General features: G+C 40.1%; 1 protein-coding gene and 1 long non-coding RNA gene across 14 annotated transcripts in view; one reads left to right on the top strand and one right to left on the bottom strand.

Annotated features, from left to right (window-relative positions):
- CC2H3orf80 (chromosome C2 C3orf80 homolog) overlaps positions 1–16,911 on the bottom strand; it is a 69,747-nt gene extending 52,836 nt beyond the window's left edge. For 7 of the 13 annotated variants that reach the window (XM_086674626.1, XM_086674625.1, XM_086674624.1 and 4 more), the window contains exons 1-2: positions 14,858–16,909; positions 11,677–11,742 (exon numbers count right to left, since the gene is read on the bottom strand). In XM_086674626.1, the coding sequence (XP_086530752.1) occupies positions 15,216–15,956 (741 nt within the window). In that variant the 5' untranslated portion in view covers positions 15,957–16,909 and the 3' untranslated portion in view covers positions 11,677–11,742; positions 14,858–15,215. Of the gene's footprint in view, positions 1–11,676; positions 11,743–12,704; positions 14,732–14,857 lie in introns of those variants that run through there. The other 6 variants (XM_086674623.1, XM_086674631.1, XM_086674632.1 and 3 more) reach the window with 4 other exon arrangements.
- Positions 15,251–20,122, top strand: part of LOC147577261 (uncharacterized) — a 108,548-nt gene continuing 103,676 nt past the window's right edge. Inside the window, exon 1 of the long non-coding RNA XR_015240097.1 lies at positions 15,251–15,356. This is a non-coding gene — a long non-coding RNA (uncharacterized LOC147577261). The remainder of the gene's footprint in view (positions 15,357–20,122) is intronic.

The raw sequence follows: 20,122 nt of genomic DNA, 5'->3' as shown, positions 1-20,122 counted from the left end.
GCCCAGAGATTGCGTCTTGGTGCCAGCCCACCCCAGAAAAAGTTCACGCAATTGCGCAGCAGCAGAGGTTTAGAGATTATGGCAAATCACAACACAAGACTGGCGCCAGGCTTCACCTCACTCCAGAGTCCTTGTTCCAACACCAGGACTATTCTCTGGGGTCTGCCGGGACCTTTTCCTGTGGGGAGGCTGCACCCTCTCTATCAAATATCCTCCCTGCAGGGAAACCACCTCTCCCTGTGTGGCCCAGGACCCCTCGGACTTCGGACTTCGCTGTCTGCTTCCCACCAGAGCACCACCAGGTATTGAACTGTGGGATTTCGAACTCTGTGTCTCCTATTTATAGAGTCCTAATGGTATTGAAACCCTCTCCTTTCTCTTTTCTCCCTTTCTTATTCAGCCCATGTGGGTGTTTCCACTCTCTCTTTCTCTCCAGCTGCTTTCAGGGGGAGTGCTTTCCTGTACTCTCTCCAAGGTCTCTGTCCTCTCTCTGCAAACAAAAACAGCTCCCTACCCTCCAGGGCTTCTCTCTCCCCTAGTTCACCTCTCCACACTGCATACCTGCCGAGTTCTGTGGCTCAAGTTATGCAGATTGTTGTGTTAATCCTCAGATCAATTTTCTAGGTGTGCAAAATCGTTTGTTGCTGATCTAGTTGCATTTCAGGGAGGAGAGAAGTAGAGAACTTCTATTCTGCTCCACCATCTTTGCCCCTCCCTAAAAGTATTATTCATAATGTTTTCTTTTTTTAAAGGAAGATATACTTGTTAGTATCTGAGTAATTGAAATTTTAAACATAAAAGGGCTGGAAAATTCTATACATTTGTTGGAATATCTCAGTGTAGTGGCATGAAATATGGGTTTAAAAACAGAAATTTTCTCGTCTCTGTGTTTATTTGTTATATGATTTTATTACTGGTTCCTTTCATTTAATGACATATCATGGACGTTCTCCCATATTAATAGATGTCTTTACACATTATTTTAAAAGCTAAGCATGACTCTTTGTGTGATGGAGCAGAATTTATTTAATCTGTGTCCTACTATTGGATAATTAGGGAGTTTTCAATATTTCAATACTTCACCATTAGAGCAGTGTTTCAAATGAGTATCTCTTGTAATCAAATTTTTGCATAGGCCCTTGATTATCTCCATGGGATATATTCTTCATGGGGGAACTGCTCAATCAAGTCTATGTATATTTTAAGGCTTTTGGTAAGTACTAAAGGTTGGCTTTTGACACATTCTGGAATTCAGAGCTCTTCAGAGCTCAATGAAGAAAACTCCTCCATGGCCTAAGTCAGCCTTGACCCTTCCTCTTTTAAATCCATTTGCAGTGACAATACCAGCCACCTCACATATAGATTTTACTGGGTGCAAGGCTCTAAGAGTTTTACCCTCTGATGCACTACTTCTAGCTTCCTAAGAAGAAACTGAGGCACAACGAAGTTAAACAATTCAACTGAAACCACAGCCCTAACAAGCAGTGGATCTGGGATCATGATCCTCAACAACCTGGTCCACTGCTTGGGAAGTGAGTTTTCTCTTAACTGAGATATAATTGACATATAACATATTAGTTTTAGGTGGAAAACATAATGATATGATATTTGTATATATTGCAAAATGATCACAGTAAGTATAGTTAACATCCATCACCACACACAGTTACAAAATTTTTTTCCTTGTGATAAGAATTTTTAAGATCTGCTCTCTTAGCAACTTTCAAATATACCATGCAGTATTATAAACTATAGTCACCATGCTGTAGGGTAGATCCCCAGGACTTACTTATCTTATAACTGGAAGTTTGTATCCTTTGACCACCTTCACCCATTTTATCTCCCCTCCCTAACTCTGCCCACCACCCATTTTTTCTCTGTATTTATGAGTTTGTCTTTTTTAGGTTTGCATGTAAGTCAGGTCATATAGTATTCATCTTTGTCTCATCTGTTTCACTTAGCACAATGCCCTAAGGTCCATCCATATTATCACAAATGGCAGGATTTCCTTCTTTCTTATGGCTGAATAATATTCCATTATGTATATCCAATTTCCTTATCCATTCATCTGTTGTTTCCATGGCTTGGCCATTGTACATAATGCTACAGTGAACATGGAAGTATAGATATCTTTTCAAGATAGTGATTTTATTTCCTTTGGTTAAATATCCTGAAGTGGGATTGTTTGATCATGTGGTATTTCTAGTTTTAATTTTTTGAGGCTCCTCCATACTGTTTTCCACAGTGGCTGCACCAATTTACATTCCCATCAGTGCACAAGTGTTCCCTTTTCTCCACATTCTCACCAACACTTGTTATTTTTTGTCATTCTAGACAAGAATACCTATTCTAACAGTTGTGAGGTGATATCTCATTGTGATTTTGATTTGCATTTCCCTGATGAGTAGTGATCTTGAGCACCTTTTCATGTACCTGTTGTACTCATGTCTTCTTTGGAAAAATGTCTTTTCAGATCCTATGCCCATTTTTATTTTTATTTTTTATTTTTTTTAACGTTTATTTATTATTGAGAGAGCGTGAACAGGGGAGGGGCAGAGAGAGAGGGAGACACAGAATCAGAAGCAGGCTCCAGGCTCTGAGCTGTCAGCACAGAGCCTGACGCGGGGCTCAAACTCACAAACTGCAAGATCGGGACCCAAGCCGAAGTTGGACACTTAACCAACTGAGCCACCCAGGCGCCCCCCTCTGCCCATTTTTAAAATAGGATTTTTTTTTTTTTTTCCCCTACGGAGTAGTATGAATTCTTTTTATGTTTTGGATATTAAACTCTTTAGCAAATACATGATTTGCCATTTTTTCCCCATTCTGTAGGTTGCCTTTTCATTTTGTTTATTTTCTTTGCTGTACAGAAAGCAGCTTTTTAATTTGATGTAGTCCCACTTGTTGATTTTTGCTTTTGTTGACTTTGCTTTTGGTGTCAAATCCAAAAAATCATTGCCTAAACCTATGTCTAGGTGCTTCATCCCTATGTTTTCTTCCAAGGGTTTTATGGTGTCAGCTCTTATGTTCAAGTCTTTAACCCATTTGAGTTGTATTTGTGTATGGTATAAGACAGAGGTTCACTTACATTCTTCTGCATGTGACATGTGTCCTGTTTTCCCAACACCTTTTATTGAAGAAACTGTCCTTTCTCCATTGTACACTTTTGGTTCCTTTGTCATAAATTAATTGACATATATATGTGGTTTTTCTTCTGGGATCTCTATTCTGTTGCATTGATCTATTGTCTGTTTTTATGTCAATACCATGCTGCTTTGATTACTATAGTTGTGTAATATGGTTTTATTTTTTTAACGTTTATTTATTTTTGAGACAGAGACAGAGCATGAACGGGGGAGGGTCAGAGAGAGGGAGACACAGAATCCGAAACAGGCTCCAGGCTCTGAGCTGTCAGCACATAGCCCGACCTGGGGCTCAAACTCACGGACGGCGAGATCATGACCTGAGCCAAAGTCGGCTGCTTAACCGACTGAGCCACCCAGGCGCCCCATAATATGGTTTTAAATCAGGAAGTGTGATACCTCCAGCTTTGTTCTTCTTTCTCAAGATTGCTTTTGCTATTTAAGACTTTTGTGTTTCCATACAAATTTTGGGACTGCTCTATTTCTGTGAAAAATGACATTGGAATTTTGTAGGGATTGCACTGAATCACCACTTTAGGTAATATGACCATTTTAACAATATCAATTCTTCCAATTGATGAGCAGAATATCATTTCATTTATTTGTGTCTTTTTCAATTTCTTTCATCAGTGTCTTATAGTTTTCAGTGTACAGATCTTCCACTTCTTTGGTTAAATTTATTCCTAGGTAGATTTTTCTTTTTGATGCAATTGTGAGATAGTTTTCTTAATTTCTCTGATAGTTCATTTTAAGGGTGTACAATTTTTTGTGTCCTGCAACTTTACTGACTTTATTTATTAGTTCTAACAGGTTTTTTTTTGGTAGAGTCTTTAGGGTCAATGTGTGTATTTAAATACCATTTTTGTAATGTTAAAAAACAACAAAAATGACTTTTAAAACACTTGGGGGAAATATTTGGAAGAAATATTTGGAAGTTATATGGCTATCTATTCCTTAGACTATAACCTGTTTTGGGATTGGACCAGGTCATTAGGAATTAAGAGTTACTGAACTACATTATTTAAGTTCCTTGCAAAATTGTACTGATCTACAATATTATGCCTATACTGAGGATCTCATGTTTAAAAGTCCTATGTAACATACTTAGTGTAAAAATGGTTGAATATGTCATTCTTGACATTACAGTGTTTTTTAAAGTTATTTATTTTGAGAAAGAACACATGTGAATGAGGGAGAGGCAGAGAGAGTGACAGAGAGAGAATCCCAAGCAGGCTCTGTACTATCAACGCAGAGCCCAATGCAGGGCTTGAACCCACAAACCTTGGGATCATAACCTGGGCTGAAATCAAGACTCAACTGTTTAACCAACTGAGCCACCCAGGTGCCCCCCACCTTTTTTTTTTTTTTAGTAAGTTCTACGCCCAACATGAATTTATGACCCCAAGATCCAGAGTCACATGTTCTGGGGCACCTAGGAGGCTCAATCAATTGAGCCTCTGACTCCTGATCTTGGCTTAGGTCATGATCTCACATTTTGTGGGATCAAGCCCTGCAGTGGGCTCTGTATTGACAGTGCAGAGCCTGCTTGGGATTCTGTCTCCCTCTCTCTCTGCCCCTTCCACCCCATTCAAAATAAATAAATAAACTTAAAAAAAAAAAAAAAAGAGTTGCATGCTCTACCAACTGAGCCAGCCAGGTGTCCCTACAGTGTCCTCTTTATGAGAACTTACAGGAGAAACTTCTTCCAGATTTCAGTACCAGGAAGATTTATGCTTCTCTCAAGCACCTCTGGTTTGTACTTACAAACACTGAATCCTTTAATTGAACTTTTTATTTCCTGCTATAAAACTCAGAACCAAGGTATGACCTTATTTTTGCAGCTTTGCTTTTCCCTTTTGCCTTGGTTCCTTTAATTACTTTTTGAGGATCTTGTTTTGTGTGTCCTTTTTGCAAACGACCTCAAATCAGTTTCAGTGTAAGTTACAGAATGGTTGGGTGGCTGAACGAATAGTGTATGGATGAGTGGATGGGCAGATGGGAAAATTGATGTATTTGTAGTTTGATTTTTTTTTTTTTTTTACCTTTACATTCCACCTTCTGGAGACCTGTTTAAAAAAAAAAAGATTAATTTCACTTCTATAAGTTTGCCTTTTAAATATTTCATGACAGTTTTATTCCCTTGGCTTTCTCTTCTTCAGGTTAAAAATTAGAAATGTCTAAACACTTTTATGTCAGACTCAGTTCTATCATACCTGAGGTGGGTTTCAATGTTCATTGGGCCATGCATTTGCCATCACTGACTTGCTCTCCTCTACTTGTCCTTATACTCCCCCAGAAACCTGAACCCTCTTCTATTTCTACAGGCCTTGTGTCCACTCTCTAGGACCCACTTCCAAGACCACTTCTTCAACTTTGTCCTCACCCACAGCTTCTCTATATATGAAGTCTCAAGATCCAGTATCCCAGTCTCCTACTCCACTGGCCTACCTCTAGCACTTCTTACCTTTCTCCCACTACATTTGCTCCTTGACATGAAGGTATCCACACTCTCAACCCTTCCCATTTTATTTAGTCTGCCACTCCAACTCTTCCTTGTCTGTCCAAATCCCATTTCTCTTTTCCTACATAATCTTTCACCCACAGCCTATCACCTCAGCCAAAACCAGTCATTAAAAAGAGCTGACAACTTTTTTAAGTGCAGTTAATTTTTGTTTTTCATCAAAGTGTTTCTACTCTTAATCCACAAATCATCAATGCCCATGATTAACTGGGAAAGTTTTTGAATTTCCACAACTTTATCTGAATTTCATACCAAGAACCCAGTGTCAACCAGTGTGTATACACTGGCACTTGAAATACATTTTTATGTCTCAGGCCCCATGAATGTTAAGTGCTTCCTATACATACTTTAATATTACAACCATCTGAGGTGGGTAGTCTCCCCACTTTACGGAAGAGAAAACAGCCTTAGGAAGTCATGCAACTTGCTTATGCTCACATAACTAGTAAATCTAGAGTCTGGAGATTCACATGGGCAGTCAACTCTAAATCATTATGTTATTCTGTAGGAGGTTCTACCAACCATATTCCACCACAAGCATATAAATACAATCTTAATTTAGGAAGCTATTTTGTCCTTGTTTCCATATTAGCTGGCATTGAGGATTTAGTTATAATGTTAGACTCGATGTTTCTCATTTTTATGCTGAGCATACAAAAACCTTTGTTTTTTTTCTTTATTTTTATTATTTTTTTAAGATACTGGACAAGATTTGCCAGCTATTTTAAAGAAATGTTTTTCAATTTTTAAAATTAATGAAGTCAGACCAGGAAGGAGGCACACTTGGGTGTTGAAGGAACTGGCTGAACGAAACACAAAAAAACAATATGAGTTGTTTTTCTTGACCATTTCAGGTTTTATCCATAAAACATTTATGCGTTTCCACAAACAATTTTATGAGTCATTAAAGATTTCTGGCCTAGATTCCATTATATTTTTAATAATAGTTCCTTTAATTTTGACCTTTTTAAATTAAAATTTTATTTTATGGGGGGGGAGAGAGAGAGAGAGAGAGAGAGAGAGAGAGAGAGAGAGAGAGAGAGAGAGAAAGCTAGCATGCGAGCAGTGGGAGGGGCAGAGGGAGAGGGAGAGAGAGAATCCCAAGCAGGCTCTGTGCTAACAGCACAGAATTAGTTCAATGTGGGGCTTGAACTCATAGAACCAGGGGATCATGATATGAGCCCAAATCAAGAGTCAGATGCTCAACTGACTGAGCCAGGCACCCCTAATAATAGTTCCTTTGAGCAGCAAATAACAAATAATAGCTACCATATTTTGCTTGTGAAAAAATAAAGACGATTCTAATGTGATGCTTTGCAGCTATAGCCACAGCTCTAATAATAAAATATTCTACGAGGTTAAATTAATTGCATGTTGAAAATTTAGTGGTTAAGAGTACTAACTCTGGAGTCAGAGAGGCTGGATCTGCCTCCTGGATCTTCTACTTATCACCCCTGTGACTTTGGACACACTACTCAGCGTCTCTGGCTGCCTTTTTCTCATCTATAAAATGGGGTTAGTCCTTAGCTCCTCCTGTTATGAATTTTAAATGAGATAATATATGAAAGATGCCTTGAACAGTGCCTGCCACATGTAAACATCCAATGAATTATAGTTATCATTGTTATCATTATTATGGTAGCAAGGGAATAGTGCCACTTCTCACAGCAGCTGCCAAGCTTATGTCTAAAATAGTGCACATGTTTGCATTTCACTCTTTGGAAAAATAGCTACAATATAAATTCCTACCAAATTTTAAATCTGAGGTAGAGTTGCTAGAAATGATATTTAACTTACCAAAGTTAATTGCCAGAACTCACACACAATACTATAAGTTTCAGAAATTCACTTATGAAATTATTAATTATAAACAGATTGAAATGAAATTTGGTGTCCACAAAAAGCTTAGGAGGACCCCCAAACAGTCCAGAAACTGTAGAAACTCTAACACTCCTCAGGAGGTGGTTTCAAACACCTGAGGAGAAGACAGAACATGTGGAAGACTTGGCCAGTATCAGAGAGCTCCCTCAAACACCAAAATAAACAGGAACAACTAAATGGTGATACATTTCACAGAAAGCTTAGGAATATGCCAAAGCACAAACCAGACCCAGCAAAAACTACAAATCCTCACAGGAATGCTTAAGTCACCTAAAATAAAACCAGAACCCAAGGAAGAAGACCTGGCAGCTATCAGCTCCTATAAATACCAGAAGACCCAGTGGAACAAATAAATGATGATTATGTTCACAGAAAGCTTAGGAACATTTGAAAGCTGCACCCAGAACCAGTAGAAATTCTAGCAGGTGTCAGGAGGCTACTGAAAACACCTAAAGTGAAACCAGAACCTTGGGAGACCTGGCAGGTATCAGAGAATTCCTACAAACACCAACAGGACTAGAGGAATAAACAAGTGGTTGTGGCATCCACAAAAAGCTTAGAACAGCCCAAAGCACAAATCATAACCATTAGAAAATCTCAGAACCCTTGGGAGACCGCTGGGGACAACTGAGGAAAAGGCAGACTCCATACAAGATCTGAAGGCATCAAAGAGCTCATAAAAACACCAAAGCAAGCAATACAACCAGAGAGCAAAAGCAACCAGAACTCCTTCTCTCCCAGATGGAAATGTGGAAAGGTGAAAACCTCACTCAGAGCTATCAAGAGTTTGTCTGGAATACCTAGGAAAAGTGGACCCAGTGGAAGACTCAACAGGAACCAAGGGCCTTATGAAAATCACACAACAAATGGTGGACCCTTAGAATATAAGACAATCAACAAGAAGCTCGGGATAGCTACCAGCTGTCCCAGGGAGAATGTGAATTAGCTGAACCAACAATCAAGAAACTTCTGAAAACTTCTGTGGAAAAGATTGAACCTAGAGAAGACCCAATGGGCACCAACAGACAAAACTCCTAAAGAAAAGAACCCAGGAGAAGACTTGACAGGTGTCAAGAACCTCAGGACAGCTCCAAAGCAGAAGTGGGAGTTGGCAGAAAATCCTACAGGCATGAAAGAAAACCTTAGGAAAACTGCTAAGGTGCAGCCAGTAGAAGAGTCAGCAGGCATTACGATACAGCAACTCCAAATTTTAAAAGCTTCCTCATAACCTTACTTAGGAAGGATTCAGATACATCAGAGAGATTATAAGAAAAACCTAAAATAGCTATAATAAAAGATGTTAAAAATACTCAGGAAAACCAAGTAGTAGAGGGGCACCTGGGTGGCTCAGTTGGTTGAGCATCCGATTTTGGCTCAGGTCATGGTCTCTCAGTTCGTGAGTTTGAGCCCTGCATCGGGCTCCATGCTGACAGCTCAGAGCCTGGAGCCTGCTTCAGATTCTGCGTCTCCCTCTCTCTCTCTGCCCCTCCCCTGCTCATACTCTCTTTCTCTCTCAAAAATAAATAAACATTAAAAAAAAAAAAAGAAAACCAAGTATTAGGAAAAGATATTAGAACATACATGGGATGGTGTACATATTTTTCAATCAAAAGAAAATGTAGAAAGCCACACAACATTAAAAAAAACAACACCGAAAGAAAACCTGGAGCCAATAGTACTGTATCGAAACCATCAAGAAAAAAGAGAAATGCACTTGAAGACTTCAAACAAAAGACATGATGTTTGGAAGGTGACTATAGTGGATTTGAAGAAATGTTTGATTCGGTGCACAAAAGTAAGGATGGACCAGATCTCAGCCAAGAAAACTCTTGTAGTCCTTGTGAATATGAATCCAAAATTAATGCCTCTCAAACTGAAGATGTGTGGCCTAAGAACATGCAAGATGGAGTTACTCAAAGAACAAGATTTACCCTAAAAAACATAAAAGTTTCAAGAATCTAAACACTTGCCTAGTCCAACAGGTAATGTGCAGAGATGAATGTAAAGAAATATGAGGTTAATTTTCAAGCAAAGCTGAGTCAGCATTGTCCCTATATCCCAGACACAGATATAGAACTCTAGAGTCTCAGATGCTTATGTCAACAGAAATACTTCAAATAAAGAAAAATTAAAAGAATACTGTGAAGAGCTTCCAAGAGAAAAACTCAGAAGATGGAGCTATGGAAAAAAGACACAGACTGTAACATCAGAGGAAGAAGTAAACTGGTGCAAATCTATAGGAATCTGATCATTTGGCTAGCTCAACAGGGGTCATGCACATGGAGAAATGTGACAAACCAATGAACAGTTTGCAAGAAAAAAGCTAAACCTACAAATGAAGAGAAGATACTTTTAGGACCCAGGAAAATAATAAATATTAATTTTGATCTGGTAAAATCTTTGGTCAATACATAAGAAAAAAATTCTCACAAACCAAAATAAAACAGGTGTTAACGTGGAGAGTTCTAATCCTTTCTCTGATGAAACAAACGTAGCCAACAAAGAGGCAGAAGATAAAACTATTCACAGTTCTTTAGATAAAATCTTAAACACTACAGTAGGGATTCTTCAAGATCATCTAGAGGCAGGAATAAAAGAAATGTAAAGTTAGAGGTACTGTCTAATCTACTCAGTAAAACTCTGATACTACATACAGAAGTTCAGAGCTCATGCAGAAATCTGTAAGAATGTAAAAGATACAACAATCAATGGTAAATCAAACTATCCTTGAGGTCTAAAGGCTCAAATAAGGTCCTCTCTATAAGAATAGAAGGATATGATCTTTTATCTAGTATAACAAGTAGAATGTCTGTGAGCAAGAATGAGAAGAAAACAGTTAACTATTCCTCAGATAAAATGACAGACACAGAGGAAACCACAAAGATGCCTGTGAGGGAAACCTAGAAGCATAAAGATATAGCAGTCAATGGACAAATAATGTCCTTGAGGTTTGGAAGCCAAAATAAGGTCCCTGTCACTACTAAGATTCAAGGGTCTAATTCTCTGCCCTTATAAATATAGCAGAGGGCACATTTTTAGGGGAAAGACAGGGAGAAAAGTGCTGACAATCTCTCTAGAAAATTTCAAGTGAGGAACCAAAATATAAAAAGGTAAATCAAGAATTACCGTTTGAGATCCAGAAAAATGAAAATTCTTTCTAGAGAGATGCAAAGATACGATCATTTGCTCAGTGACAAGATAAAATCTCTACGGATAAGAACGAAAAATATGTTTACAGTCCTTCCATGAATAAAAAGGAAAACTACCTGGCTCAAAACTGGAAACCAAGAGAAGTCAGATGCAAACAGAAAAACAAAGAAAACACTTCAGAAAAATAACATTTATCAAAAGAAGAAACTGTGCAAAAGGCCAAACCATAACCCGAATGATACTAAATCACGGAAAAGAGAAACTTGGAGTCCTAAAAGATGTGTTTCAGTGAAAATATCTACTGAGAATTCAAAGCAAGATAATAACAACATACAAAGAAAGAAAATAAGAACCAGGAGAAATCAAGACAATGAAGGTGCTTAGCTAAGAAGTTGAAGAGGAAAAAAAAGTGATAATCTTTAGGTTGATGGCAAACATAAATGTCCGTCATAGTATAATTTTTGTCATAAAATTTAAACTGAGGGCGGCCTGACTGGCTTAATCAGTGGAGCAAGCGACGCTTGATCTCAGGGTTGTGAGTTTCAACCTCACATCAAGTGTAGGAACTACTTAAAAATAAAATCTTTTTTTTTTTTTAAAGCAAATTCTGTAAGTAAAAGAAAATAAATAAAATTAGGTTCTATATGTATTTAAATATAATCAAAGTATTGGTTTTATTTGACATTTGATTACTTTATAGGCAAAATTTTAAAAAAGGAATTAAGACATCCTTTCCTTCATAAAGATGGAAGGATGTCTTAATTATTTTTAAAAAATTTTCCTCCATCTTTATGGAGGAAAGGATATCTTAATTCCTTACAGTTAGCTGCTTGTTGATTCATTCTTTGTTGATAAAATACCTTCCCTTAGCTTTTCATCTTTTACCAATGGATGAAAGGAGAATGAAAAAGTAAATTGTAAACTGAGGTCAGATATAAACTTGCCAAATATTCTATCACTGATTCGTTGTCAGCAACTTACAGTTTTGCAGAGATGGTTAACGCTGGGCTGCTCAAAATAAAACGATTCATCATTGTTTCTTTCAATCTGGAAATCCAAATTAATTATGTTCATAAAATTTTTACAGAAATCAGTACAGAACATTGTATAAATCTGAACACCATCATGTTTATAACATAATAAGTTCCAGCTATGAACTGTTTCCTTTATTAATTCCACTTGAGAGAAACTGTATACATAAAGTACATTAAGGTATTTAGCATATTGTCTTTTAAACTGTCGAGGCTATTTCCTTAATATTCCCTTCAGCCTTTACAATTGAATCTTGTTTTCCTTATATAGTACACCTCATGCCCTTTGGCATAATTGCCAAAGCCATTTTCCATGGTTGATTTAATGGCCTCTTAAAACTGTCATTCTATCTCAAGAAGACATTATCCCCTTTGTTATGATATTGAACACCAACAACAAAATTGCTTTTAAGCAGATTATTTTATATGTGTGTGTGTGTATACACATGTATAATTATATAATATATAAAAATATAAACAGAAAATAGTCATGTCTTTAAGCAACTGGTGATTTTATACATACATAAATATATACGTATATATACATATATGTGTGTGTATATTTATATATATGTGTGTGTATATATATATATATATATATATACCTGTGCTCTGACCTATATATAAAAGATTGAAAATAAGTAAAATCGTCATATCATGAATTATTTTCAAGTGAGAGAATAACTTTTCTACATTAATGTTTTTTACATTTCTATTCTCTACTAGTTCTATGTAATAAATAATTTCCAGGTAATATCTATAAAATTGAACATCTAAATACTGCCCGTAGTACCTTAAAAATATTTCTATCCAGATATTTTAGCAATGTGAATACACAGGTTCTGTATTAACGTGGTATGTTATATATGTGTTTGCGTTACCATGAAACACATTCATTCATCGTTAATAAAAATAGTTTTTAAGAATTTTTTTCCCACAAAATTGTGCTTGGTAAATCAAAGAAGTGCAAGAAAAACACAGAGTCAAACTCATTTTTATTAAATGAGGGATGTGCATAAAAGCTTGTGTGATGACTAGGAAAAAAACCAAACGTAGTTTGTTGTAATTTTAAAATTTAGTGTAATCTCCTTCATGATTAGTGTTACGTTACAGACATTCTGAATTTTAGGGAATTGTTCCATAGTTGATACAAAGGAAATATACTTGACTCATATTATAAGTATATTTTTACAAGATTTTGTTGCAAAGGTCAAGATGTTAGTAATAGCAACAACATACAGGATGGATATATATATGGATATTTATGTTGATGTTTCAGATATGGTGAATTTGAAGAAGTGTCTAAAACAGTGTACCCTCAAAGGATAAATAATTTAAAAGATTAAGGCAACTTTCCAGTTTGTTTGAATGGTGGGTAGTATTGATAGCCACACATAAAACTAAGATTTATAGTGTCTGACTAACGTGAATATACGCAATTATTCAATATGCTATGATTTCATTAAATCTTGTGCCATTGTCAATTCATGTAGTCTCAACTCATTGTTTTGCCAACTCACAGCTTAAGACTGCTTATAAATAACAAAGATACACATTTCATATTTTAATACATACCATATAGTCACACATCTGATACAATTTACAGACAGAAAGATTTTAATGTTTTTCTATGCTTTAATATACTTCAAATGATTTCAATGACAGGGTCATTAGCTTTTAGAACTTTAGAGTAAACCATTCTGTTCTATTACAATTCAGACATTTTAAGATTTCTTAGAACTGCCAGACTTTTTCTATTTGCCTTTAAAAGTTTAAATCATTTTCTCACATTAATTTCTCAATTAAATCATTTCTCAAATTAATCATCAGTTTCTTCTAATACAATTTCAGGACTGTCAAAGTTTTCAATCATAAAATCAGTGTTTCTAGGTACATATGTGTGGTTCCCGTGTAAAATCTTTCTTAATAACACTCATCTTTCCACAAGCAGAGAAACCTTTTGTTTCCTACTTTTCATGACAATCATAAAGTATAATAATTATATGGTATACAATGTGTATATTGTACATAGACAATATACATATGTACATTATACATATGCATTTTAATATATTATTTTAAATTACCATTTGCTTAAAGGACATTTCATAGGATGGTGGAACTGATACAATGACATTTATTTTTTTCTTAGGATAGGTTGACTAAATCCTTCTGTAGTACATTACTTGCACAATATGGCTTTGAAGAGAAGTCACAAGTCACAAGTTCTTATGTTTTGTATCATGTTGTGGAATGTATTTTAAAATAGAGGGAAAAGTGCATGACATCATGCTTCATGGTACGGCATACGTGTATCAATCATTTCTACATATAACTATGTGGTGAATGACACAATTAAGACCTAGACTACACAATCTATAGTTATTACAAAAAGTTGTTATGACACAGTACTAAAAATAAAATATATTCATCTCAAATAGTGAAAATAAGATATCCGTCATGTGTTTTATGTCACATATGTTTTCTCGTTTGACCATGCCTCCTTTTTTCCCCCATTGTAAATGAAATAATGTCCAACATTTTATTAAACAATAATGACAATTTAGGCCATTAAGACCTAAAAAAGAGGAAAAGACGATTATCATGTCATTAACTGCACACACTCCTGATACGTTCAATCCATGGTAAAAATATAAAAATAAAAGACAAATAAATATAAATATCTTCTCAGTAATTGAAAAATCAAAAGCCCAACTGTACCTTATTACAAATACGGTCTTCAATATACCTAAATGCTGTATCTTCAATAGGTACACCCCCTAACTGGATATCCTGGGTATTCCTCATCAAATTGTGAGCCATCAGCTGTGACTATACTTGGCCAGGAAGATAGCAAGTTTTTTTTTGGTGGAGGGTGGGTGTTCTCCGTAAGGGAGGGATTCAATCATACCTAGGAGCTGATCTCCCCGACCGCGCGCAGCAGTCTCCAGTGGTGGCTCACCCCCACGGCTCCTAGCCCTTGGCTTATCTTCGGAGACCGTGACCTGTCTGGGCAAGAGGGAGAGGTATGGAACTGCGTCCCTTTCCCTTCATCCCTAAAGGTTGCTACCTTTCTCCCGACTCACGAAAGGGCTCACGTGTTCTCTTTGATTCGGAAAGCAGGCACTTACGAGTGAACACAGTCTGAGCAGAGGCTGAGGGTAGGGACGGTCTTCAAAGTTGCGCTCCTGGGTTGTCCGCTGCTGTGGCCCCCGCCGCGCGCGCCTAACGTTTCCTTGAACCGAATGAAACGTAGGGAAACTTAAGATCTCGGGGGGGGGGGGGGGGGGGGGGAGGAACGGGGCGGGGGGCGGGGGGGGGAAACGGGAGTGACTCCAGCCCAGTCGCCGAGCGACGGGCGATTCGGCCCGGGTACCAGGCGGGGTCTGAGGCAGTTGGCGGTGGCAGGTACCACCTCGGCCGTTGCGTCCCACCTGCAGCCCACCTAGCCCCGTTCTGTCCGCGCGGTCCTCGAGCGGCCGTAGACGCTCAGATGAGCGGGAAGCGGCCCTCCCCGCCGTCTGACTCCCCGGCGCCGCCGCCTCGTGGGCGGCCAAGCACCGACACGGGCAGCACGACCTCCCCGGGGCTGAGCTGTTGCAGCCGCATGGACTCCTCGTAGGTGGGCAGGTACTTGACCTCCTCGTAGCTGGGCAGCTGCAGGAAGACCGGCGAGACTACGCGAAGCTCGTGCTCGGAGGCGCAGGAGGGGGCCGAGCGCCCTCCGCCTCCCCGGCCCCCGCCTCCACTGTCCAGCAGTGAGTCCTGGGAGCCGGCGGCCGCCTCGTCGCGCATTAGCGCGGGCGAGTCGTCGTCGTCGTCGGGCGGCCCCGCGGCCCCATGCGGCCCCGCGCCCCCCGGCGGCCCGGGTCGTGCTTGCCCGGGCCGCGCCTGACCGCGCGGGTACCTGCGTGGGCTGGGGCAGATGATGCGCTGCAGGAAGTAGCCGATGGCGAAGAGCACTAGCAGGATAAGCAGCCCCGAGAGCTTGCGGACGAACCAGCCCACGTTGTCGAGGAAGGCGTGCAGCGGCAGCTTGCAGCAGCGCACCGCTGTGGCGTTGGCCGCGTCGCAGCAGCGCTCCCGCTCGCCACACGCCAGGTCCGCGCAGCCCCCGCCGCCCCGCGAGGGCGCCACGAGCGCCAGCGTCAGCAGTAGCAGCAGCGGCAGCAGCGGCGGCGGTGCGGGCGCCACCGACAGGCCCTCGGCTGTGACCCCGGGCCCCCACATGGCCCGCGCAGACCGTTGCTAATGTCCCGGGCGGGGGTTGGGGGAATCCGTCTGTCCGCGTGTCCGTCGGCCCCTCCCCGGGCGCTCCTCTGGGTCCAGCGCGCCGCCTCCCGCGCCTCGGCTACCTGCGGCCGGAGCAGTACTCACTTGGCCACGCTTGGGCGGAAGGAGGAGCCCAAGGCGCGCAGAGGCTGCGGGAGGCGGCCTCTCCTCGCAGCCGGAGCGGCTTCCTGAGCTGCTGACCTTAACCGCGAGCGCCCAGCCTCCCGGGTAGAGCTCTGGGCGTTCGGAGCCGCCCAAGATGGCAGAGGCAGCCTGTGCGTGGCTGCCGTGGGCATCTTCGCCCTGGCCGTCCGCGCTTTTGCAAGCCCCCTTGTCACTCTCCGGGGCTGGAAGGGTTAACGCTCCGCGCTCAGCTCTGGAGCCCCTTGATCTTGATTAATTCAGCCGTCGCGCTCTTCCTTGCTAGTCGGGCGGGGGCTCTTGCTCGCGTAGGTGTCTCAGTTTTAAGTGATTGGATTTCCCCAGGAATGTTATTTAAATTGACTTGCGACTGGGATTCGCTTACCATCTTTCTTCTGATCTTTCTGATTAAAAATGGATGATGTCCATTAATGGCTAGCGCAGCCCCGAAGCCGTCCCAGAGCTTGGGGGCTGGGGACCGCCGGATGGTTCTGGGCAGATCCGTGGGACTGTGAAGCTGCACTCCACAAGACCTCCCGAACAGAAAGAATTCCCGGGAGAGGCTTAGGTCAAGACACCACAGAAGTATCCCCTGGGAGGCAGGGGAACCCTCTGCCAAGGTGACTCTAGTTGACCAAAGAGAGCATAGGGGGCATGTATTTCCCCAGCGGCTCATCCGATAAGTCCCCCACTGCACCCAAGACACAAAGCATGGATTTGGGTTTCGGTGTAGAAGGAGGCCTCTTCCCTAGCGTGAAACACATCTGTGAAATGTCAAAGGGGAGTTGTAAGTGGTTGGCACCGTTCCTGAGCATTGATCTGCGTATAAGGGTCTTTCTCAAGGTTATTCTTGTTTGCAAAGTTTGTCTTTAAAGGACGTCTGTGCTCTCACTTAGCACAGGGGACGAAAGACCTGTCCTTGAAGTCACTACTCCCTGGGGATGACCCTTATTGCATGGGAGGGAGGAGAGTTACCGCGGTTCCTGACCAGTAAGCAACTTATCTGCTGGGTGGTGGCCTCAAGAAGCGTCTTAGAGTGACACCGTGGAGAAGCCAGGAACTTGTGCTTTTATTAAGGCAGATTGAAACAGTTATCTTTTTAGGGTTAGAATTTATTCATTTCTTCACCCCTTAAACACTAGGACCCCTATAGAAAAATCAAACAGGAAATTCCATAGTCAATGAGAGAAAAAAGTAAAAGCAAAGGAAAATATAGAGACAAGCAGGATTCAGATGTAGGCCAGATAAAAGCAGGTTTTTCTCAGAGTAAGTCACACTGTATCTCCCCAATAGCTTTATGAACCAAGGTTAGGGGTGGTCATTTGATTTAAACAGGCCATTTGCCCTGCCTAAATGAAAACATTTAAAATATTTCTGCTCCTGGGAACACCTTACTTTGCCTTATACTCTAAAACAATCCTTTCTGCTGGAGAAGCTTGGAAATGCCACTGCCAAGTTTCATGTGACACTTGGTTGAGCACAGGTCCTTCTTTCTAAGCTCTCCTAAAGCCACATTTCTCTGTACCCTGGTCTATTTCTCTGTACCGAGTCATTAAAACTATTTGGTAAAGCTTGATTATCAAGGGGTTTCAAATCGTAGTCAGATAAAGGAGTGGAAATGATTCATTTTTAAACAATGAAAATTGCATTATTCTTTTATTCACTCTTCCTCTGTTTTTTTGTTTTTTGTTTTTTTTTTTTTGTTTTTTGCCAGATTTACATTGAACATTTTCTATATTCAAGGAACTATGCTAGATGTTTGCTGTTATGGGGGAAAAAAAAAGGATTCCTCCACTGGCATTGAGTAAACCCAGGTCTGCACTCCCATTTGCCATTAAATGGAGTGAAGGAGAGACTCCAAAAAAGGCAACAAGTGGCAGTTTCCCCTTTGGTCATGACTTATTCTTACTTTCCCAGAGAAAAAACAAATTGACAATTTTAAAGTAAGTTCAAGAATGAAGGCAGTTCATAGTTTGAGATGGGCTTTAGTTACGAAATTGAAAAAAATGTAAAGACCTGTTTGGGTCTTTATTATCTGATCTTTTAGGATTTCTGCTAGTAGTAGTAGGAACAATGACAAAAATTAAGGGGGAGTGGCGTGACGTGATACATAGGTGAAAATGCCTTACTTATTGTTATTTTGAAATTACTAAACAACAGCATTTGAATGGTTTAATTTCTGTCTGCTTTTAAGGAGTTAGAATTTGTTTGCATAATATTAGGACAGAGTAGAAGATCAACATAGATCTTGTATAAAATAAAACACTGGCAGAGTTAATTGTATGAAAACAAAGAAAAGGATGAGGTCTGCAAAATGAGTATGAAATGGACTTTTACTTACTTTTTTTCTTTCCAAATTGATAGCCTCAAAATACCATCCATTAAAGACCCTCTACAGAAACTGGCGCCTCTGTATTTCTTCTCTGACCTCTCCGTCTCACTTGATTCATTTTTATTTGTAATGTAATTTATCGCGTACAACCTTTCGAAGGAACAAAAAGAAACACTATAGCTTTAAAAGCTCCAGAAGAGACATGATCTTTATTACTCAGCGTCCTTATTCTTTATATTTGTTTAACACACAAATGAGTGGGGGCAGACTTGGCTCACAGATAGTTATAAATTCCAGTTAGTGAGGAAGATAGCATATAGTTCTATGTCCCATAGAATACCTGAAAGATAAAGGAAGATCGTAATGTAAAAATTAAAAGGAAACCTAATTTTGTTGAAAATTGGCACCGAATTGGGTGTAAATAAGTGTGTGCAAGAGAAAAAAAACAGACGGAAGGGGGGTGGGAACTGACTTTTATCCAAAAAAAGACTGGTCTCGGAGTATAGCTTGATAGCAGTTAAGAACACTAACTTTTATCTTGCCGTAGTGCTTAAATAATATTGTTCGAAAATTTTATCCTCCTCATTTATTTACACTCGTATGAATGAATGTCAAATTAGCGCTACTTGGGGCGCCTGGGTGGCGCAGTCGGTTAAGCGTCCGACTCTTGGTTTCGGCTTGTCATGATCCCAAGGTTGTGGGATAGAGCCCCACCTCAGGCTCTGTGCTGACTTACGGCCAAATGTGACAATGTGATATGAAATGACTTTAAAAATATTGATTCGGGGCGCCTGGGTGGCGCAGTCGGTTAAGCGTCCGACTTCAGCCAGGTCACGATCTCGCGGTCCGTGAGTTCGAGCCCCGCGTCAGGCTCTGGGCTGATGGCTCAGAACCTGGAGCCTGTTTCCGATTCTGTGTCTCCCTCTCTCTCTGCCCCTCCCCCGTTCATGCTCTGTCTCTCTCTGTCCCAAAAATAAATAAACGTTGAAAAAAAATTTTTTTTTAAATTAGCGCTACTTTTCAACTTTTTAAAACAGAAGAAAGTAAACAGGATGCAACAAAACTGGCCGCTGTCCTACCTGCGCTTCTGGGAACTGTCCCGATAGCTTGAGAAAGATTGGGTGGCCTCATCATGTAACTTTTTGTTCTATCACGTGATACCTGGTCCAGAAGGGAGTTTCTGTCTGATGTTCACTGACAAGGAGATGTGCCTTCCAGCTTGGGAAGCAGTTGTTCTGCCCTTTTCACGTCCCTTCTTCAAAATGTCTAAACATGGGCAGTTGGGACCTTAGAAACCATCCAATCCGTAAGAAATCTTTATTCAGAGCGTGCAACATATTTCCTTACTATTAACTTGTTATTAAAATTGATTTATTAACCTTCTCATTTTATGGTTTCCCTCCATTTGCAATATGTTCTCCCTGAGCAACAGTTAATTAAGGATTTTATTGTAATGCAGCATATATTTACATCAATGTGCTTATATAGAAATAATTTGTGATCTGAAATAATCTGCTTTGACGTTCTTTTCAGATCGTATTTCTTTGATTACTTATTTAATAAATATTTAATGAGGGCCCTCTCTGAGTTAGGAGATGCTGTATTCTGTTGTGGGGATTCTATAAAGTCAAACTCTTCCCTGTCCTCACAG

Source organism: Puma concolor, chromosome C2, assembly GCF_028749965.1.
Source record: "Puma concolor isolate L17-30 chromosome C2, mPumCon1.1.hap2, whole genome shotgun sequence".
NCBI classification, from domain to species: domain Eukaryota; kingdom Metazoa; phylum Chordata; class Mammalia; order Carnivora; family Felidae; genus Puma; species Puma concolor.
This window is presented reverse-complemented; position numbering and strand designations above follow the sequence as displayed.